The sequence below is a fragment of the Topomyia yanbarensis genome, chromosome 3 (assembly GCF_030247195.1).
Source record: "Topomyia yanbarensis strain Yona2022 chromosome 3, ASM3024719v1, whole genome shotgun sequence".
Taxonomy (NCBI): Eukaryota; Metazoa; Arthropoda; class Insecta; order Diptera; family Culicidae; genus Topomyia; species Topomyia yanbarensis.
Window position 1 is genome coordinate 293,984,175 of NC_080672.1, and position 23,781 is coordinate 294,007,955.

The 23,781-nt window shown below is 37.3% G+C and overlaps 3 protein-coding genes across 5 annotated transcripts in view; 2 read left to right on the plus strand and 1 right to left on the minus strand.

Moving 5' to 3' along the window:
• Positions 1-128: 128 nt before the first annotated feature.
• Positions 129-1,410, plus strand: LOC131690072 (farnesol dehydrogenase-like). Its single transcript, XM_058975569.1, has 2 exons — positions 129-957; positions 1,024-1,410. The coding sequence occupies exons 1-2, from the start codon at positions 397-399 to the stop codon at positions 1,195-1,197; spliced, it is 735 nt and encodes a 244-aa protein (XP_058831552.1). The 5' UTR covers positions 129-396; the 3' UTR covers positions 1,198-1,410.
• Positions 1,411-7,667: 6,257 nt separating this feature from the next.
• On the plus strand, positions 7,668-8,839 carry LOC131692417 (farnesol dehydrogenase-like). Its single transcript, XM_058979452.1, has 2 exons — positions 7,668-8,298; positions 8,361-8,839. The coding sequence occupies exons 1-2, from the start codon at positions 7,738-7,740 to the stop codon at positions 8,532-8,534; spliced, it is 735 nt and encodes a 244-aa protein (XP_058835435.1). The 5' UTR covers positions 7,668-7,737; the 3' UTR covers positions 8,535-8,839.
• Positions 8,840-22,998: 14,159 nt separating this feature from the next.
• LOC131694108 (probable multidrug resistance-associated protein lethal(2)03659) overlaps positions 22,999-23,781 on the minus strand; it is a 61,826-nt gene continuing 61,043 nt past the window's right edge. For all 3 annotated transcript variants that reach the window (XM_058982509.1, XM_058982508.1, XM_058982507.1), the window contains one exon: positions 22,999-23,761. In XM_058982509.1, the coding sequence (XP_058838492.1) occupies positions 23,714-23,761 (48 nt within the window). In that variant the 3' untranslated portion in view covers positions 22,999-23,713. The remainder of the gene's footprint in view (positions 23,762-23,781) is intronic.

Consider the following 23,781-nt stretch of genomic DNA (forward strand, 5'->3'; position numbering starts at 1 on the left):
AATTGTGCGAGAGAGCACGGGGGCGAAACAATAGTGCAAGAGGGGGGCGAAGATCAAATTTAGGGGGACGAAAATTGAAACACATCTTGATTCAGAATATTGTTATATTTTCGTTAATTGAAAGTTTTAAATAACTTTTAAACAGGATTATTTGATATTACTTGATAGCAATGATAAAATCAAATTACTTATAGCAGTTCAACGTTGTTAAAATCTTACATTTTTTAAAACAAATGTTTTCGGGGGCGAATTATGGCACATCTACCCTAGATAGGTAGGATAATGGGTGAATAAATAAAACATCCCGCTCAACCGATCAAAATACCTAGTACCTTCCTACATACAGCCAAAATCAACATTGCAAAATCGGATTTACTAGTTCTCTCGCGGATTAAGATGTATCGATGGGTTGGTAAAGTAGCCGTAGTGACTGGATCCAGTTCCGGAATTGGAGCCGCTACGGCAAAGGCATTGGTTAAGGCTGGAATGGTCGTGGTCGGTTTGGCTCGCCGAGTAGAACGTGTAGAAGCATTAAAGTTGGAACTGAAGCAAGCGGATCGGGACCGTTTACATGCGATTAAATGTGATGTTTCGAAGGAAGAAAACATTCTTGAAACATTCAAACTGGTTGAGGAAAAATTCGGAGGTGTGGATGTTTTGATAAATAATGCTGGTATTCTACGCGAGACCAAATTAATTGAAGCCGAAACAGAGAAAGTGCGAGAAGTAATAGACACTAATGTAATGGGATTGGTTCTATGCAGTCGGGAAGCTTTCAAATCTATGAAAAAGCGTTCGGTGGATGGCCACATTGTGCATATCAACAGCATTGCGGGGCATATGGTGCCAAATTTTCCAAATTTGAACATCTATCCAGCCTCCAAGTTTGCTGTAACGGCCATCACGGAAACTATGCGCCATGAGCTGAGAACGGAAGGAACTAAAGTGAAGGTTACGGTTAGTGATTATTAAATGCTATTACATTACATCAATACTAACGGTCAGTATTTCTTTAAAACGCAGAGTATAAGTCCTGGTTCCGTCAATACGGAAATTATGCCCGCGGATGTAGCTGCAACGGGAATGCCTTTGCTGGAATCAGACGATATAGCAGAAGCTGTCTTGTACGTTGTGGGAACACCTCCGCGAGTGCAGGTTCACGAGCTGACGATCAAACCAATTGGAGAGATGATCTAGTTTGGTGAATAGCAGTTGGTCACGTTTCGCATGAAAAGACAGGGTTTAACCCTTGAATGCATACTGCTGCCGTCTGGCAACTTACCAAATTTTGCGATATAAAGCCCAAAAAGAGATATAAATCGTATCCATCTAGACAAATGAGTACCAAAGAAGAATGAAATTCATGCATTTAAGGGTTAAATTATAAATAAAAATAACTAATTCAGACAATTCTGTGGTAATAAAAATAGTTGCTCTACAATAAGGAATGCCATTTAGATATTGTTCGATTTCGAGACACTGAAAATTGACAAACCGATTTTAATTAGTGTCTGGGATGAACTCTTCGAAATCTAGTTAGAACTTTTTTTTAAATATATCAGCTCTGTCAAACAGAATAATAACGATAACGATAACGACTTACATGAATATATTTTATAAAGTGAAGGCATGTCAATTTAACACACCACAGATCGTTGACTCCCATGTGTATAGGTTTATTTTATGAGTATGTCACTGAAATAAGCATAAGCCTAAGCTCCGATACTCCGTTATTGACCAGAACGAATTGCGATTGCAAAATGTTCATTTGACCAGCCTTGCTCGGAAATCACATGAGGAGCACTATTGTGCAATCTATATTGATCCCTGCATGCTGATCAATACTAGAGGGTTTCAATTATTTCAAACCCGAACCCGAGAGCTTGAAAATTGAAAAACCCGAACCCAATCCGATCCCGAAATTTTAAACAACTGAAAAAGCACGAACATTTTAAAATTGAAAAACCCAAACCTAACCAGAGCCCGAGATTGAAAAATTTTATAAAACCCGAGCCCGGGTCGATTTCAAAATTTAAAAACTCAAAACCGACCCGAACCAGAAAATTTATAATTTGAGAAACTCGATCTGAACCGGACTTGTTAATATGGAGAATCAATCAAAGATCATGAAGATTTTTAATTTTAGGCACCCGGGCTCATCTATCAATTCTCGACGAACATATGATTACGGCTTAAAAGTCAACTGTCAAAATTCTCTTTGAAAAGAAATTCCGGACAAACCGCCAATCACAGATATTAGTAGTAAACAAAAGAGAAAAGTTTTTTGTTTCATTAACTGTTAATTGGGACGTAGTCTTAGAGGGGGGGGGGGCTAAAGCCCCTCCTGAAATGCTTTAAAAATAAATTTTAGAAGCATGATTATCAGCGACTTTTAATAATTTTGTAGCTCGTTTGGTGTGAACAAATTATCGAGAAAAAGTTAAAGAGGATTGCTGTTTCCAATAACCAAAACCAATGGTCACGAAACTCAGGGTGGTTTATACTGTCCGAGCCAGTACGAAGTGAACGACAAATATAGTTACTTTTATATTGTGTGCCTTATCTGAAGAAGGAAACTACTTCTTGCCCTAGTAATCTGTCGAGATGAGTGAGTCGCAGAAACAAGAAGTGATCCTCCGGCCAAATACTGTGAATATTGATAACTAGCATAAGACCGACTATTCATGATGAGGAACATTTTCTGAAGATTGAAATGGAGGTTAGATTTACTATAGTCACCTTTATCGAGTTCTACCCTGGCAGATAGGTCTTCGTATGGTGGCAGTACTCATAGTGTTTAACAAATTGGCCCAGGCGAAACCATTCATTTTGAATAATTTAAAAACATGGTTGTGTGTGACAATGCTATAATTAAGAGCTTCATATATATGGCCGGTGAGAAAATCAATATTCGGTTATAAGATCGGATAATGATGTCACATTTGAGACAAATGCAGCACAAAATATAATGCGATAGTACAATTACAAATAGTATTCTTTGCACATATCAAGGACAAACTAGTACGTTCCAGTTCTGTGAAAAAAACGCCCCATTACGGTTTACCCTGATCAGAAACCGCTGAACAGAAACAATTACCAAGTTGGTGACCCCTATTCAGGTTATGTTGATAACGGCAAAAGCTGCATCAAGTATATCGAAATCTACAGCCAGCACAATCAAGGCAACAAGCAAGGAAAAAATCAGATATTCGCGAACATAAAGGCAGCAACCACGATGAAGATACGGAAGTTTTCAATAGAGAGATATATGTGAACGACCCCCTATACGCGTTTGGTGAGGAAAACATAATTCCCCGACTCATATACAGGTATCAAAGAATCAGCTACTCTAAATCGCCTCAAGAGCATCTATTCTATAGTTTCAGTACGAGTGCTTTCGGAATTGCGCTCTGATCCTCTGAATTTGGCTTTAATAAAACGGTATTGTCGAAAGCATCTTACGTCTTCGTTAACCGCACAACATTCAACGTTAGATGCAACAACTTTAATTGAAAATGTATCCCAAAATTTGTAAAACAAACCTGTAATCAAAAAGCATTACAGCTTTCTTCAAGAAGTCATGCATCTCTTATAAGCTTGATAATAATTGTAAAAATATCTTGAGCTAATTTAAAACGAATCAATTACTGTGAAGATCATAGCAAATCCAACTGCCAGAAGGAACTGCCACTGACGAAATTTTTGCAAAAGAACGCAGGAATCGGATAAATTGCAGTAATTTAAAGACGAAGAAATCTAAAAGAAAGTCTCTTTGGCACAGGAGAAGTAACTGCGATGTGTTCACTTTGATTTGTCGGAGGCAAGTGTGATGCTAAAATTAATGAGCTCATCCATATTAATAGTTTCTAGTTATTTTAGTGATGCCATCAATGTTGCATTTAAAAACATTGACGTAAATTAGAAGATAACAGCAATTCTTTCGATTAATGAACAGTTCTTTAGTAGATAAAACTCCGCTCAGTTCAGTAGATTAATTTATTGAAACATATCTTTTGTACAGTTTTTTCGGCATTTAATTAGCAAGGGACTGGAAGGTGAAGTATATTTTTCAATATTTAGAGCCATAGTATTCAAGGGAGAGCAAGGTGTTGAAGGGAGAAAGTTTAGAAAAGCGTGGAAGGATCATATATGCAAGCCTAGGGCTCACCGGCGACTTAACCTTTTGTCTGCTTCCGTAGGAGTCAGGGTCTTTTGGCATTAGAAATGCGAATCACCTGAGTCTACGGCATGTCCGGACAAGCGTAAAGTAACTGTCGGTTCCGACAGCATGAAGTAACAAGTTCGCGGATGTTCTTGAACGGCTACGCGGACCGCCATTCTGATATTGAGTTTTCGGTGTACGGATCACATTTTGACAGAGACCGCTTGGGACCGCTATTGAATAGTTATAAGTGCTGAGACGTTCATATAATCACCGGGATGTTACCATGTCTGCGAGAACGCGGGTGCAGATTGCGCGTATGATCGCGACGGGCTCATGCATTTGTATGTTATAGTATTTGTCGCGTGTATGTAACTTCGCTTGTATAAATTCGATTTTTATATCGCCATGAAACGTATTGTTTAGTGGATATGAGCGTCATGTTTTTGTTTGGTTCACCTGAAGGCATTGGACGTATGATACCAGGGCCGAGGATAGGGACTTCCGGTCGTATCCGATTCATGATCGCGCGAACACGGGCATTTGGAGGTTCACTCCTGAGACCGCGTTTGTGAATTTATAAGTGCTTAACCGTTCACTTAGTCACCTGGGTTTTATCTTATTGGCACGATCGCGGGCGAGAGTGTGTGGATGATCGCGAAGGACTCGAGCGTTTGTATGTTAATGTTTTTGTCGACTGTGCAAGCGTGTATGTAACTTCGCGTTTATTCATTATTTTTTATAAATATGTTGCCATTTGCATGTTCGTGTCTTCTTGAATGATCCCGCGTGGACCGTGGACTTAATGTTTAGTGTATGGTTCAGAGATAGTTCTCCCATTTCACTAGAGTTCCCGGTCATGCCATAGAACGGGCACCGTATCATAACGTCCGAAAGGTGGTGTGTCATAACGTCCGGGTCATTATGACGGACAAGGGTGCGTCATAACATCCGAAACCAATAATACGTCAAAAGATCCGAAACCATTGCTGTGACACAGTGTCCGAAAGAGGTGCTGCATCATAACGTCCGGGACATTATGACGCACACTGATATTGGGATATTGTGACGCAGTGGTATTGCGTCATAAAGTCCGGGATAATATGACGTACTCATAGTTTCGGATATTATGACGCATAGGCACTGCGTCACAACGTACCGGGTCATAAGGTTCCAAAAGGGGGTGCGTCATAACGTCTGGGACATTGTGACGCACAAGAGGTGCGTCATAAAATCCGAAAGTACATGTGCGTCATAAAGTCCGAGGCCTTATGACGCATATCCGTTTTCGGATGTTATGGCGTACTCGTTGTGCGTCATAATGTCCCGGATGTTATGACGCACTGTCGTTTTCGGATCGTATGTCGCAATGAACATGTTGGACATTGTGACGCATTTATAGTGTCGGATATTATGACGCACAGGTACTGCGTCATAATGTCCCAAAACAGTGAGCGTCATAACGTCCGAGAGTGTACGATAACGTACGAGAGTGTGTCATAATATCCAAAAGCAAGAATGCATAATAACATCCGAAGTTATTCTTGTGTCACAACGTCCGATATATTCCTGTCCGGGATAGTATGACGCGCCCTGATATTGGGATGTTATGACACTAGAGGGTTAATGCGCAAATTGGTTTAATTCAATTTTCCCTTTTGGGAATTAAGATTGCATCTTAAAGAAGTTGTCTGTCAGTGGTCCTTCAAAACTGATGCACAAATATGCTTGATGATGTTTGCAATACCGTCAATTCCGTCAACCTAGGGGAGAAAAATTATGTATTTTATTTATAGGTGAATTAATGTATTTCATTTATAGGTGAATTAAGAATCACTGAACCGTGTATCCCTGTAAAAGCGCAATCACAAAAGCAACACAAAATAGTACTTCTGAAGTGAACACTTCAGACGCTATTAATTTTGAACATGAAACGGGCTTTTTAAACACTTTGGAGTAACTTGTTTTAACCCTTTCATGTCCAACGATTTTCTAGCCCATATAGGATTCCAAAATTAATTTTTTCTTTCAATACAAAATGCAAATATCTTCTAATTACGCTATCAGGGGTACGCGAGCCAAATCATGGACGCGAACTTCTACAGTGTCATTTTCGATGTATACGGAGATGCTATATTTAACATTACCACAAAATGTTCTTGAACATAATTAATGTTTGATATGATGCATTTGTAGGGTTATTGACTGTTTCACTTCCCGAATGGCTGGTCTTACGGGACATTTTGGAAAATCAACAGCAACACAGTTCGACCGCAGCGAGGTTGCTTTTTTCTGAGCACCGACACTCATCACTATTTCGCGGTAGGTAAGGCACGATATGAGGTTATATTGTTTGCGCACCAGGTATCGACCGAACCTTGCTTTGCAAAGTAGACAAAGTGACGCACTGGTAGGAAGATCACCTTGTTGGTCACACTAGATCGCTTTAGCTCCTATTCTGAACGAGAGGAGCAGAATACTGATCAAGATAGATCTTGCAGTGCTAGAATCTGCTCAACCTTTCGATCAAGAAGTTTTTATTTATTTATTTTTTATTTATTTATTTTTATTTATTTTATTTAACTCTAAGCACCTTGCTTCCGATGCTCAATACAATTCTCCTAGAATTTTTGCAATAAAAAGATAGTCGAAACCCGTCGAAATTGATAAGCTTGATCAGTTTTCAATAATATTTCAAAACTACAAACATATATCAAAATTTCATTTGCACCGTTAACACAAACTGTTCCTGGCAGCATTGCTCCATAGGAATATAACAACACTAATCGCAATAACTTCAGTTCTAGCGGTAATAATCACAACTGTGGATACTCACATGAAAGGGAATAGCCACAGTTACTAGTCTTACTTGTTTCTGTGAGCCAATCTTGCCCAAATCAAAAGTTGCAGAAGTTTAAAATCGTTGTTGTTTAAAAACAACATGGGCATGAAGGAGTTAAAGGACATTTTTTGAAAATAACCTAATACATCGAAGACCCCTTTTTATCAGCCCCTTTGGTGTATTTTTGGTGGATCAAATGGGGCCAACGACAATACATATTTATTTATTTCCTTTATTAAACCATAGCAGTTAAAATATTCAACATTATTCCGTAGATATATACCCTCATTGCCCTGGCTGGCAGACGAAATCGGATCGAAAACCTGACAAAATTGGGGGCTGATAAAAACCGGGTTTCACTGTATATACTTTAAATGCAGAGAGCAGTCATATCTTACACAAAGTTTTTTCTTATATCATATTCAACAACTTTACTGAAGATACCAAATCTCTAAATAAGCTTGTTTGAAGAGTTAATTCTTCATAATTACTTTCGGGGGGATTGATCACCAAAATTTTTTTTTACATGAGATGCGCTGTATCATGTTAAAAAAACTTCTTGGGGATTGTTTTCTTATTGTCAAAATTGCGCTACAAACTAATGCGAATATTTCGTAACTGATAAGAACACTGATAACGATGTATATATTTTGCAAGCTCATTGCTATCAATCCATTCCACCGAAGATAGTGAAGGTGTTCTGACGGGTTTTACTTCTCTACTGGCAATTGCAATGGAACGTTGGGAAGGAAAAGTTGCCGTGGTAACTGGGGCAAGTTCAGGTATCGGCGCTGCAGCCACAAAGGCCCTGGCTAAAGCCGGAATGATTGTCATCGGGTTGGCTCGCCGAGTGGAGCGTGTGGAAGCGTTGAAACTGGAACTGGAAGATTCGATCCAACACCGTTTGAATGCAGTCAAATGCGATGTTTCGAAGGAGGAAGATATTCTGAAGACTTTCAAGTGGATTGAGGAAAAGTTCGGTGGGGTCGATGTGCTGATCAATAATGCTGGCATTTTCCGGAAGACTCAGCTGTTGAAACCAGATAACACAACCCAGTTGAGAGAGGTAATGGATACTAACGTAATGGGGTTGGTTTTATGTACTCGAGAAGCCTACCAATCGATGAAGAAGCGATCGATTGATGGTCACGTTATTCATATTAACAGCGTCGCTGGACATAATGCTAGCTTTCCCGGCGTGAATATATACTCGGCGTCTAAATTTGCTGTAACAGCAATCACCGAAACAATGCGAAACGAGTTTAGAAGCGAAGGTACCAAAATTAAGGTTACGGTAAGATAACGATAACATACTTAAATATTGATTTATCACTGTGAATGTTAATTCAATTTCAGAGCATTAGCCCCGGTGTTGTAAAGACTGAAATTCTGCCACAAGAAATGCTTACGCAAGATATTCCGATGCTAGAGGCAGATGATATTGCTGACGCTATTTTGTATGTGTTGGGAACGCCTCCCAGAGTCCAGGTTCATGAGTTAACAATAAGGCCTGTTGGTGAGGCTTTTTGATATGAACTTTATAACTTATACTACCAGTAATCAGTATTTTGGACAACAAAAATATCGGCAGCCTAGCCAAACAAATATATTTAATAAAACATATCTTACACCTATCAAGTCGCCCCCAAAGGGAGGCTACTTTACACCAAAAAGATGTTTTTCAAAATGATAACTTCGTGATTTATTGTTATCGATTATGCTCGTCATTTATGTGTAAATGCAAATGAATGTCGTAACTGCACAAGAACTGCGTACCACGCATCCAATAACCTTGTTTTTGGAGAGTCAATAAATCCTACAATAAAAAACAACAAGCCGAGAAAAAACGCTCTTCATGATATACTTTCTATATATGGAGCCTTATGAATTAGACAACCTTGTTTTAGTATTTTTCTGAATGTGGTTTTAATTGTGTTCCGGAGTGCAAAGGCTTTTCCATCAGAAACCGGAATGGTACTATTATATTCAATGGTCAGGTAAGTTCATCCATCTTTAATGAGATATCCATTTCCAATATACTGAGGACCTTTTTGTTTAGCAAGGTTTTAACCATGCGACTCACTGTAGAACTATTTCCCGCTGCTTATTTGTCATTCCACAACAAATTGCTTCAATACACATAGTTTAAATACTTCTAAGAACGATAGCGTTTTTATATGTTTGCGCCATTCCAATTACACTACTCAACTTGTAAATTATTGATTTCTGTTATTTTTCAAAACAAGTAAACTAGTACGTTAATAAAAATCTGCTTTGAATTAGAATCAAATCCTAAAATAAGAGTAAATTTTAGATCAAATATACAGATTGTAAAGCTTGGCGTGAAGTAGCCCCAATTTTACCAATCACCAAACAAACAAAAATACGGATAAAAAGTACAAACACAAATAATTGCATTACACTGACAGGTTCATTTCACGTAACCTATATCCACTTATCTAATAATTTGACTAGGATATCGCTCTTTCCCAAGAGAATTTAAGTTACAATGCTTTTTGAGAATATTTTATATTTCAGTTACACCGCCTACTACGATTACTTGCAAGCATTTTCTTAAACTTATATCCAAATTTTATATTTGTGTTGAACCAACGAGTAATACTATGTTTTGCTTTTGTCAAAATATAACGTTAAATTTGAACTAGAAGCTCAAGTATCAATCATTATTTTGGCGTAAAGTAGCCCCCGTGACGTAAAGTAACCGGCGATGACGGTACTGTGAAAATGAATTTAATGAGTCGATGATCCTGTCTGAAAATTATACCATTAGTATTTGTTAGTAAAGCTGCATTTCACGTAGTACTTAGAAGACACTATTTACACTCTATTTTAACGATATGACACATTTTTATTTGGTTCAACAACCGGAAATTGAGCTAGCCACTTAATTACGTGCGGTATTATCCGTTCCATTATTTATTTATTACCCACGTAACACACACATCGCCCATGTTGAAAACAGTAATTTTTTAAATATGTTGGTGTGCAGGAACGCCACACTTAGTGTGGTGGCGCTACGGTGCATTCTTAGAAGCTTGCACGTAGTAGTTGGGTAAAGTAAAAATGGGTCGCCGGTACAAGTTTGTGATGTGTCAAAACAGAGAAGATGCAACAATTGAAAAATCGTTTTTCCGGTTTCCACGCAATCCACAAATGTAGGTAATTTATATATAGTTTTGCTAATGTTCCATAAGACAATAGGCTTGTTTTCAGCTGTGCGCTTTGGGTGCAACCTTGTTGCTCGGACGAACTGTTGGAACGGTTCAATCTCGAAGGAATTCAATATGTAAAAAATCGTTTATTATGTTCCGATCACTTCCAGTCGCTAGCGTACAAAAATCCTTCACATCCTCGACAAGGGTAAGCTAGATTCGTTAGATTAAATTAACAGTGATCAACTCCTGCTATTTTGGATTACGAGAAGGTGCTGCTGCTGCAAATATTCAGCATAAAAAATGTCGCAAACACCTCTCTATTGAACCCGGCGAGGTAGATAAAAGCAGCTCAGTTTAAGCAAAAATTTAAAAAGTTCCTATAGCAAAATCGGCTGAATGTGAAAATACGGTTTAAGCAGTACCTTAGTTTCGATCAGTATGAAGTGTACGTCTGTCAGCAATGTTACGATGTGTTGGTTGATAAACTGAATTAAAACAAGCAAAGAAGTTGAGCAGGAATCACGATAGATAGCGCTAGTGGCTAGTAAGAATGCTTTAAAAAATGTGATCGATAGAAATATCGGAATTTTGTTCAATGTGTTATGTCTGTTTGTCCGTGCTGATACTTCAAAAACGTTTCTCACTCGGCATATGGAAGTAGGGAATCTTTAAACATTTCAGTATAAAAAAATGGTCCTTTGGTATAATATCTTTGATCCGGCAAATCGGACCAAATCAGAACCAAGGTAAACAACCTTCAATCATAGTATTCTCTCCTCTATGTTTGAATCATGTCCCATAAAATCCAATCATTGTACACTAGACTGCCCAGATAAAACATATTTTTTAAACTCATTCGATCCACCCCTGAGTTGATTCAAAATCTCCACTAGCTCACTAGCTCACATTTTCAAGCATTAATTTAATTGTCTACAACTTTATCGAAGACCGGCTTTGTTAGAAAAAGTTATCAAATTTTTAACGAAGTGATGTCTGAGTCACTTTTACATGGGGCCTTACAGCGTATGGTTGCATATAAGCACTCGATTCCAACGAACTAAACATTTTTGTAAAATAGTGGACAAGTTTATCGGAATTGTGTTTTTACTTACGCCGGTCATTGTTGATACTTGTTTATACCATGTTCACACTACAGAGTTAAAACATGTTATAATAATTAGAAACAAGTAAAATGTCATCAAGATAGCGTTAAAACACGTTTCAACTCGTAGTGTGAACGTAGTATTATTAAACCTAATACTAATTTACTAATTTACTGAACTAAATTGTAAAAATGTAATTTTTTAACGAGCTTAATGTATTAATTAAATGTAAAAACAAATATCCTGCCGTGCAATTGAACACATTACCTTAAAATTAGATCTTTCTATAAAAGGATCAAATATTTCGCTTATAATGATTAAACACAAACACATATGCAAAATTTAGTAGCAATCGGCATCCTATTGTTTAACGAAACAAGAATAAACAAGGTCAAATTACTATCTCAAACAATACAGCCGATTTCTTTTAAGCCGTCACAAATCCGAATAGGATACACTGTTCAACACACGATCGGGGAGCAAAACGAAGCAAAAAGCAAAATGTTTGAGGTCCCAGGAAACCCCTGGTGAAGAAATTTTCGAAAAAAGTTGGAACGGGGCTTCACAATTTAAAACCAAAGTTTGTATGGAGAACTAGGGCACGGTGTATTTGTCGAACACCTTTTAAAAAAAAACTACAAGGGGCAGCCCTATAGGGTTGCACGAATTGGAGACGTAGGACTATACTACTTAATGTAAAATATTTATTTTGACGTAGGACTACGTCTTTGTTTTCGATATGGGGGTGCACTCTGCAAATTCTACAAAAATGGTATGTAACGAAAAGTGGTCCAATTTTAAACGCATATAATTCAGCCATCTCACGATAAATTTTCAAATTTTTTGCTCAAATCGCCCCGAAATACTTCTAAGAATAGATTCCAACAGATAAACCCAAAGATTTTTGATATCATAGCATTAAAAAATTGAATAATATACAACCTTGTCAAAATATCGCGCATTAACACACAGAAGATAGCGCTTCCCAAGCCCTGTACGACAGATTGGTGTACCTAGCGCGCTACTCTTCTATGAATGACGTCATTATCGACTATTTAAAGAACGGACTTGGCCAGACACGCTCAGTTCCCTGTTGAACGGCTGGCGAAGCAGATCACTGCGCTGTGTTTTTTAAAGCCAGTGTAGCTGAGTTAGAAGTCCGTTACACTGGCTGTGGAGGGACGCTACACTGTGTCGTCCAACAGGCGACCGCTCCAACTGCTTCCTAAATGCCGCTGTAATGTTGCCAGTAAATTTTTGGTTTAACTAGCACATGTATTTGCTATTTGCGCTTGAAATTAAATAATGTAGTGCTAGTAATAAGCTTCCCATTTTGGTTTAAACGCAAGGACAGTTTTTAAAACAGGATTTGATTAATTAGTTTAGCTCATCCAAGCAATTTTATCAATTCTGTAATTTAAAAGGAATTTTACGGGACTTGGTGAATTTGGCCCCACTCGCAACTGGTATAATCAACCTGCACAAACTGTTGCATAACGCAGGGCTGTTTTTTGAACAAAATGTGTTATCATTCAGCCCTTCGCTATGCAAAATCACGATATTATGACATTGAGCATTGCATGAAAATGTATAACCTCACTTTTCTGACAGCTCAGAGAGCTTGTTTACATGGACTTAGAAAATTTTTGGTTTCACCCAGTACAAAAAACTCGGTTCGAATTCTAACACCATGTAAACAAGCTCGCTGAACTGTCATTTTTTCGAGCATTTTTACTCATATGACGTCATCTTGCAATGCTCAATATGGGCTAAGCGCGGCCGTTCCTTTCAATCGGGAATGGCCGAGTTGAATTTTGGTGAAATGCGCTAATAGTGTCGTGGTGGTACTAGTTGTCTCTTTCGCTCTACCCATCATCATCAGCGTTGACTCATTTTGCATTGTGCGTTTGGGTTCAATGTTTGCGGCGAATGTGTTGGTAGGTAGGGGAACTGGCGGTAAAATGAACACGTTAAGCAAAATCATTATTTTCTAACTAATAAGTGAATGAGATATTACAATCACCTTATATGTTTCTTGTTAGACATGTTTTGTACATATCTGGTAAAAATACTTCGTCATAAACACATTTTTTCAAACATGATTCTTGATTTCTAAACATGTCCAAAAATGAGACATGTTTATAGCGAGTGGGTAAATTAAACATGTGGCGGTGGTAAAATGAACAGCTTCTGGTGATTTGCAAAATGTCCTGTATGTATGCAATGCGCAGCGTTGGAAAGCATTTTTCCGATCAATGCTAATATCCCAACAAATCATGAGCTTTGCATACGCACAGGGCATTTTGCAGGCAAAAAAAATGTCACGGAAGAATTGAATTTTCATGACGTAATCCCGATCAGAAAATCATATCAAGAAAATATCAAAATTATTTCTTGATTTGATATTTATATCATATAACCATATAATTTTGATATATGTCGTTTGGAACGAATTAAGACTAAATTAAAATTATATCATGTTTTGATTTGTCAATGATTATATCAAATAATATATCATATTTATATCAACCATATCGTATCTTTTCAACATAGTATGTACAACAAAATATTATCTTTCCAAGACAGTTTGACAAAGCTATAACGATATCACCAGAGATGAATCCTCCCAAGAACTGGCTCCAAATCGCATTACCTGTGGTCTTGTCTTGTCATATGTTGGAATGTAAATACATAAGATAATGTACGCTTTGTAAAGCTACTCGATGATTACAGATCACAACAGAGAAAATGTGCCGATGTAGTGCCACGAAGCAGCAAGGAGTTTTAAAGATTTGATTAGCTGGGTTTCGGCATATGACAAGCTGAAAGAGCAACACTTGGTCTGACTTGAAGAGGAATGGAAGCAAAACCTGTAACAAGTGCAGGTAAACTACTAAAGAAGAGTCAAAGAGAGAAGAACATACGAAAGAATAGGATCATGACCTAGCATTATATGGGGTAGGGGGAGTTTTGTATTTTGTGATCAGAGTGTATGTAAGGAGAGTGAAGACAACTGTCATGATTATCCGTCAGTGAAATTCCAAACGAACAAACGACCTGTCAAAATACATGAATTTGACTCGTTTGGAATGACACTGACAAATAATAATTGTTCCAATTTTGACAGTGTCGTCACTCTCCTTATGCACTCAGTTTGTGATGTTGTGTGACGACAGGGAGGTAGGGGGTCATGTCATGCTACGTAGCTTTTTTAAAGGGGAATAGGGGTTGACGTGATATCACGACAATCATACCCGTTTCATCTAACATCGTTTTTTTATTTTTTACGGGGTCGGGGGGGGGGGGGAGAGTTACCGTCAAGCTACGTAATTACCAGGGGGCTATTTAGAGGTTTGTGACGAAATGCTACGATGGGGGAGGGGGATGTTATAAATCTCCCAAAAAATGCTACGTCATTTATGGATGGTCCCTTAAAACTATCAAGGATGTGAAGTGAAAAACAGGAACGCCTTCGAAAAAAATAATTGAACCACGTGTCGGTTGTCACGGTAAAGATGGACACGTCTATCATTACCAGGACACATGTTAGTGAACTCGGGTGATTCGTAGTTATACTGCCTAAGCTCGACCCTCATTAACTGTTCTAATGACCCTGCCACTTCTAGTTTTCCGACCTGTTTACTTCACATCCTTGCTCTCACTTGAGTACTATGGCTCTAATTTTCGTAACTTTCCCTACCCAGTAATCTCTAGCTAATTGAATGTCATTAAAATGTAAAAAAGTAAATGAACAAATTTTGAAATTATATGCTGAACTAACTGCGAGTTCTAACAAGTAGCTGCGTCGGTAATAAAAATTATAAAATTAGTAATACAGGGAAATTAAATGCACATTTTTTGAGAGACACTTGTACTAAAGAGAATAATGAATTATCTTTCACAAGAAAATATTTGATTTCTTAATTAAAAATAATAAAAAAATTGATTTTTGTGATAAAATTCTGATATTTTCAGATATATTTACTGCGCTCAATTAGATATAAAATATCTTAAATATCCGTTTGTGTGATATAAATATTTTATCAAGCCAAGATACAACCAAAATACATTATACTAAAAAGACTGAGATATAATAAGATATAACCGATACATTTTCTTGGTATAAAAACTTGATATTTTAACAACTATCCAGCTATATTTTATAACAAAAAGAGATATATATTTTGCCGTGATATAATATCTTATTTTGATATAATTTTGATATGAATTTCTGATCGGGATATTAACCATTTTACAATCCTGTGGCATCGAAACACATCTACAAACTTAGGGTTATCCAAGGGTGTTTGAACTTTTGGGATCTGTTTGAGAGCAACTGGAAAGATTGGTCTATACATGAGATGTGATTATATTGTCTAAAATTTGATTTTTCTTCATCGGTCCGGGTGTTTTTCCCACACACTAAGTACTAAGAAAATAAATATTTTACACTAAGTAGTATAGTCCTGCGTCTACAGTTCGTGCAACCCCATAGGGCTGCCCCTTGTAGTTTTCTTAGTGCATTTAGAGTAATAATAAATCAAATATATTTCTTACGTATAGTTTAAGGCTCAAGTTACCTCAAGGCTTGGTAGTATGCGTAAGAAAAATTGTGTTCAGCTTTGCCACCAGATTATCCATTTAAACCTTTTCCAAACTCTAAAAGAAGAATATCAGTCGATTTATTAGATCATCACGATTCAATTCATGCAAAATACCTGCTGGAAAAACCATCGGCTTAGCTGGATGGTGCTTTTGAAAAAGTGGCTGTGATTTTTTATCACACTACCACACCGAGCTGGGGTACGCAACACAACTGCGCAATGAAAAAACCACAGCCACTTTTTCAAAAGCACCATTTAGCTAAGCCGATGGTTTTTCCAGCAGGTATTTTGCATGAATTGAATCGTGATGATCTAATAAATCGACTGATATTCTTCTTTTAGAGTTTTAAAAAGGTTTAAATGGATAATCCGGTGGCAAAGCTGAACACAAATTTTCCTACGCACACTACCAAGCGTTCAATTCTAACACATGCTTAAAAAAGGTAACTTGAACCTTAAGCACAACCAATCAACATCGAATGTTACATATTGAATCACACCTTCTTGGTTATCAGGTCATTCCATTTGTAGTAGGTGATCGAATCCGATTAAACTTATTTGACAAGAACTGAAGAAAGAAGCCAGAAAACCGTAACCGAACTAATATACGGAACTAAATCTTCAAAGCACAAGATCAGCTTTTAAAAATTGTAAAAACCTTTCAATTGTGTGTGGAAAAAAACCTGGACCAGTGAAGAAAAATCAAATTTAAGATAATATAATCACTTTTCATGTATAGATCAAGCTTTCTAGTTATATTTTGTCATTATTGTAACTTTCCTAAAGTAGGGGAACTGGTGGTAAAATGAACATGTTAAGCAAAGTCATTAATCTCTAAGTACATGTAATTAGTGATCACCTTGTATGCTTCTTGTTAGACATGTTTTGTACATAATTGGTGAAAATTCTTCAACATTAAAATATTTTTTCAACCATTATTCTTGAGTTTAAAACATGTCCAAAAATAAGACATGTTTATAGCGTGTGGGTAAAACGAACATGTCGTGGTGGTAAAATGAACACCTAGTGACAATGCCTTTTTAAGTACAGAATGCCCTGTATGTCTGCAAGCGCAATGTTGTGCATTGCATACACAGAGGATATTTTGAAAGCCAAAAAAAACTTGTCACGTGAAATTTAAAGTCCTTTTCCGATTGAAAGTAACGGCCGCGCTCCGTGGAACGCCGCGCTTTTCCCATCTGTCATAATATCGTGATTTTGCATAACGAAGGGCTGAATGATAACACATGTTGTTCCAAAAAATAACCCCGCATTATGCAATGCTTTGTGCAGGTTGATTATACCAGTTTCAAGTGGTGCCAAATTCACCACGTTCAGTATAATTCGAAAATTCTTTTTAGATTACAGGATTGATAAAATTGGTTAAACGAGTTAAACTAATCAATCAAATTCTGTTTTGAAAATTGTTCTTGAGTTTAAACCAAAATGGGAGGCATATTACCAGCCCGGGGACAACTTGACAGCTCCCATATATTGAACTCATAAGCAAATTTTGTGGTGATTTGGTGATGTCATGGCGGCTCGAATGGAGCAAAATTTGAAAAAGGCGCATCCCATTTACTATTTTCCATAAAAATAATCAATTTAAGCATTTCTTTCATCAAATTTATTTCGCTGTTCACATTAGAAACTGCCCTCATTCCCCCATACTTAAACAGAAACATAGATTCCATTTGGAATTTAAAAAATCCGAAAGAAAATAAATCGATTTTCGGAAATACAAGAAGATGACTTTCAAAATCAAGCCACTACCACTTATATTGGAATTTCCGAAAATTTTCCGAAACTAATCAACATCTCCTAAGGCATGAAATCCTCCGGTAGAGCCGAGGAAAATGCCAGAATAATTCTGAAGGGATCCATACCAAAACCATCGCAACATTTTCCGGACAGAATTATTGCAAAAGTCGAACAAAACTCTGGCCGAAGTCGAACAAAATTGTACATTCCTGGCAGCATTCTTGCTGAAACCGAGCACTACTGGTTTGATGCCAGAATTCTGATAAAAGCACACAAATTTTATTCAAAACCAATTTTGCTAAATGTGTAGAAAATCCTACATATATTGTTTATTCTCCCAATCAAAATGCTAGAATTCTTGACGTTCTTAATGAACTTGAAACAAGATGTCGCAGGTTCACGAATTGTTAAGCTTGGTGATTTACTTTCATTGGCCAAAAAGTTTTTCATTCATATTTCATTTATAACACCAATGATTTACCGATTACAAACTTCACACAACAAGAAAACCAAAACTTTTTTAGGAAGGAAGAGAGCCGGTTGCTAAAAACAACACCTTCCAGCTAAATCTATAATAAGATTTATGTAACTTTGCTGACGGTTTTCAATCAGGGATAAATTTATTCTCTAATAATATTTTCTTTATCCACATTTTGGAATACGCTTTTTCTAAATGTTGTTCTAGCCGCATTGACGGCGTTCATAACACACTTAATTTCAAGCGCAAAAAGCAAATGCAAGTGTTAGTTAAACCAAAAATTTACTGGCAACCTTATAGCGGCATTTAGGAAGCAGTTGTTGCGGCGTGTACGTTTCAATAACAAATTAGATATACCTACCTATACATTCGCTTCAAACATTGAACCCAAGCGCATAAAGCAAAAGGAGTCAACGCCGATGATGATGGGTAGAGCGAAAGAGACAACTAGTACCACGACACTATGTTAACCGTGTTTGCAAATGGAGCTCAAATGTACAAGCGATTTCGTGTACGAATTGTACATAAAAGTGTACTGGAAACGAGCACAACACAAAAGATAGCATGTGTTTGAACGGACAAGTTCAGTCGCAGTCACTGGATAGCGTACCTCCACAGCCAGTGTAACGAAAAACTCAGCTACACTGGATGTGAAATCACACAGCGCAGTGATCTGCTCCGCCTGCCGTTCAACAGCAACTGAGCTTTTGCGGCCAAATCCGTTCTTTAAATAGTCGATGATGACGTCATTCATACAAGTGTAGCGCGCTAGGTACACAAATCTGTCGTGCCGGACTTGGGAAGCGCTATCTGCTGTGTGTAAATGTGCGATATTTTGACGGATATGTGCGAAAAATTTGAAGATTTATCGTGAGATGGCTGAATTATATGCGTTTAAAATTGGACCACTTTTCGTTACATACCATTTTTGCAGAATTTGCAAAGTGCACCCCCATAGCGAAAACAAAGACGTAGTCCTACGTCAAAATATGAAAGGTCCGAGATGACTGCCCTGAGGAAGTCCCGAGCTGGCAGCAAATGGTGATGTCGTCCAGTATCCAATTTTTATTGCCATTTCACGTTCGGTTAGGTGCGAGTAAAGCCAATCCAGAAAGCAGCCATTAAATCCAAGTCTACTTAATTTGGAAACAGTTATCTGGTGATTAATTTTGTCAGACGCCGCGGAGAAGTCGGTGTAGTCTTGCTGTACCATTGCTGGCATCTACCTGTAGTCTTGCTTGTAAACACTGACTGATGAAGAATGTGTAAGATACTAAGTTTGAAGTAGTTGACCGTTTAGGCATAAAGCCATGTTGGGTCTCGGATATGTAGCTTGAGCAGTTATGAGTGATAAAATCAAGCACAATCAGTTCGAATAGCTTAGATACTGCACAAAATGCAGCTATCCCTCGATAGTTTGAAATAACTAATCCCTTTTTGAACACTGGGAAAATGTATGATTTTTTCCATAAGTCAGGGAATCTTCCTGATGACAGACAGCTATTGAACACCATTGATAACGGAAGCAGGAGACTATCTGAGCATTTTTTTTAGTACGACAGTTAGAATTCCATCGGGCCCTGGACTGGACGATGACTTCAACTTAAAAAAGCTCTGCTGACTGTAGCGGGTGTAATAATAGGGTGAGTGCCAATTGGAGAACCAAGAGGAACGACATTAGCAGCTTCGGAGATTTGATCATCAGTTAACATTTCTTCGGAAAAAAACGCTACTGAAATGTTGGCGGAATAAATTACATATTTCGGGCGGAGTTGATGCTTGAACCCCGTCGAGTGACATATGAGATGGTAAACCAGATTCCTTCCTCTGTTCGTTGACGCGATCCCAGAAGCTTTTAGGGTTGGTTCTAAGCTTGTTCTGTATACGTTGATTGTAGGAATGGTAAAGAGCCTTACTCAATCGTTTACAGCGGTTATTGAGGTAAAAGTAATGCGATCTAAGGTGGAGTGAGGGTCGCTTCGTTAGTTTTTTTTTAAAGCGGAACGTTTAGCGCATTTGTATCGTTTCAAAATGGCGTTGGACCACGGTAGGTGGATTGGTTCACGGTGTAGTTTCTTTGGTATGAATTGATCAATAGCATATGATACAACGTGCGCAAACGTGTTTATTTCATCATAGCATTAAATGTAATATAATTTGTATTTCAGCTTAATCAATTAATTTTTTTCGATGTTTTTCGGGTAGGTATATGGAATTCGAGCGAATGGCATTCGGGTTTATATTGGAGTCGGGCGAATGTCTTTCGGGTGTTCGTGGCATTCGGGTGAATGACATTCGGGTTTATGTGACATTTGGGCAAATGTCATTCGGGCGAATGTGTCCGTCGATACATAGTGGCAAAAATGTGAAACAGTTTCGTTGTAAAACCTAAGTTTTCAAACAAAAAATCTTTGAAATTAAAAGTTGTTCTGGAGCTTTCGATTTTACTTTTTTTGCGGATTTTTTTTTGAATAAACTTGTTCTATCAAACACACCGTGGTATTCAAGAGGGAAGATATCAATGAAAATGGTCATATTAAGTTTTCGCACAGTCTTACATAAAATGCTTATTACATCGAAAAAGGAATCTGCAATTTTTTAGCTCAATCGGGCATCATAAGGGGGCGCGGTGTTTGAATATTGATTTCATAATATTCGAAAAAATCCAAACAAATGCAGAAAATCAATTTTTTTGTCGAAATATGTCTAAAAATAGCATGAAACATCAGCATCTAGTGTCAAAACAAGCAAAACCGCCAAAAACAAATTTAATTTTTTTAGTTCCAAAGACTTAGAAATATTTAAAAAAAATCGACAGTCAACATTTTTATTGTAATGTTTTATGATTTCAACAAAATTTCTCAACGAACTGGGCTTGAAAACAGAACCAATAAAAAGATGACAGGGATTTAGGGTTCCAACTATATCATTGTGTAGAAGGGCCCTATTCTCACAGTCACGTCACCTAGTGACTAGAAGAAAACTTCCTTCTAGTCACCAAGTGACGTGACTGAGAGAATAGGTAGGGCCCCAGAACTAAACTAAAAATGATGAATATGCATATGGGAGTACGGGCACGGGCAGAGCAACGCAATGGAAACCTTCTCGATTATGTATTATGTACACTGCTGGCCAATAAAATAGGTGTGAGATAAAAATACATGAAATTTTGAGTTTTCTCTAAAAATATCTGTTTATTCCATTATTTTATAGTTAGGCACAGTCGTAAATACGAAAAAGAACACTTTTATTTGTAAATTAATTGTTATGCTTTACCGGAACTCTCTCTTCCCCATGAAATCCAAAAAAGCACCTGGTCAATGAAATAGGTGTATTGTAATCCATTGCATTAAAATTTTTAAAATCCAATGATTTTAAGACTTTACTATTTTTAACAACTAGTAGCCTGTGTAACCTCCCTTATTCAACCAAATTTTATCCATTCGCCTTGGCATTGAGTCAATCAAACGCTGATAAGTTTCCGTTGGCATAGTGTACCATACCTTTTAAGCTGCTTCCCACAAACGACCCTTATTTCTGAAATTTTGACCGGATAACTTCTTTTTAAGTACATTCCGTAGATTTTCTACGGGATTAATGACGGGAGATTGGTAGGGTCCGAAATTATAGTCACTTTATTATCCCGAAATCATTCCTTTGCATACTTCGCTGTGTGTTTTCGATCAATATCTTGCTGAAACTGCCATATAAAGGCACGTTGTCTTTGGCATAGGACTGCATGACATCCTTTAGGATGTCCATCCTTTAGCCTTGCATTCGAATCTTGCCATTATAATGGTGTTGCGAAAAATAGGACCTGCGCCATTCCACGAAAAGTAGCCCCAAACCTCATTGTTCTCGCCTCCGTGCTTTACCATATTTTGCGTGTGTCGCAGATCAAACTTTTTGCACTTTGGACGCTTCGTTGTGCATCGGAGGAAAACAGGTTTATCTTTGATTCGTCCCTCCGAAGGATATGTCGCCATTTTTTGATTCCTTCTGAACCAGGCCCATTAACGGTGTTGAAAAGTAAATTGCACATTTCTGCGAAGTCTTTTGCTTCGCAATAGTGGAACCTTTTTAGCAATTCTTTCTGGAAGATTGGAGTTTTACAGCCTACGGCGAACTGTTCTCGGACTTACCACATTTTTATTTCGCTAATAATGCAATACAATGGTCAGCTGCTGTAGATGTTTTCTTGAGTTTTTTTGCGTGTTTCTTTTTTCAAAGGTTTTAAGAAATGTGTAAAGATGTTTTAGGAATGCCAAAGTGTATTCGCGATTTATTTGTACGTCTTATCTTATTTAACAAAATTTCTTAGCAAAATTCGTTCCACTTGACTACAGTGAGATGCTCGACCCATTCTATAACAAATCTTTGACTTATTCAACATTCAAATACATTTATTAGCACGCAGAAAACAAACTTTACCAAATTAAACATATATTGGTATTGAGTAAAATAATAACCAGTTAATATATTTCACACACCTATTATATTGACCACACAAAAAAGGCTGTGGCAGTCTTGTTTTGCATCTTGACAAAGATTGCAAATATAATCACCGCCAACAACCCACTAGTAACTTGACAGATACCAAGGCTTATGTGTGCGGTAGGTGTGATTGAGACTGCTGTAACTTGGTATGTGTAATAGAGAGAAAAACAGAATAATCTACCACACACCTATTTTATTGGCCAGCAGTGTATATCGAAAATAAATATCTTTTGATTCTGAACGAATGAGATTCGATAGAATTCGACTCCCATTTCAATTTGTTGTCGCCATGGAGAATGCAAACCACAATTATTTCCATAATCGTTATGTGAAATAAGTTTGCAATGTTTGGAGAATTCGGATAACACACACATATTTTCAATTCATGTATATTTATTACACAAAAAAGTACAGCCATACAATTTTCAAAAAGCAATCAAAATTACGTTTCATATAAGTAACGAAATGGCGAGCTCAATTACCAGCATAGCTCACTGATGATATTGCAGTTATTTAATTGAGAAGTTTTACATAAAAAACATAAGTTTAGTGGAAAAAACATAAGTTTAGCAGTAGAAAATAAAATTCAACGATTAAGTACCAGCATGTAAATTAAGGCCTCCAACAAAATATAAATGATAGATAGCGTTACTCGTGATTTGTGTATAATATCTACAATAGAACTTTTTCCAAGGTTTTAAACATTTCCTTACACTTATATCTATAACAGTCCTCCCAGCATCAGACTTTCGTATGAGACAGATGCTTTCTTGTAAATTATCAGCATCAAATAGTATACTGATTGAAATTTAACACTGTTTTGTACTTGTAACACGAGTAACTTTAAGGCACAATTTTTTAACTCTTATTCTTACTATTACTAGGGGCCGTTTTAAGTAACATTTGTGATGAGGTACGGTTAAATTCACTTTGATCTAATATTTCAATAACGTCCACAATGTTAATAGCTAGTAGTGGCACCGTATAGTGAAGATCGGCAATGATGAGAACGAACGTAAGCACACGTAAAACGCATGGCAGATTATAAGCAGCACAGTCTGTCTTTTGGCTGCAACGAGATGGATAAAAACTACATGGCGGCACCATCATTCATTCTTTCGTGTTTTCGCTTGTGAGCCTGCGGAGATCAAAATAATT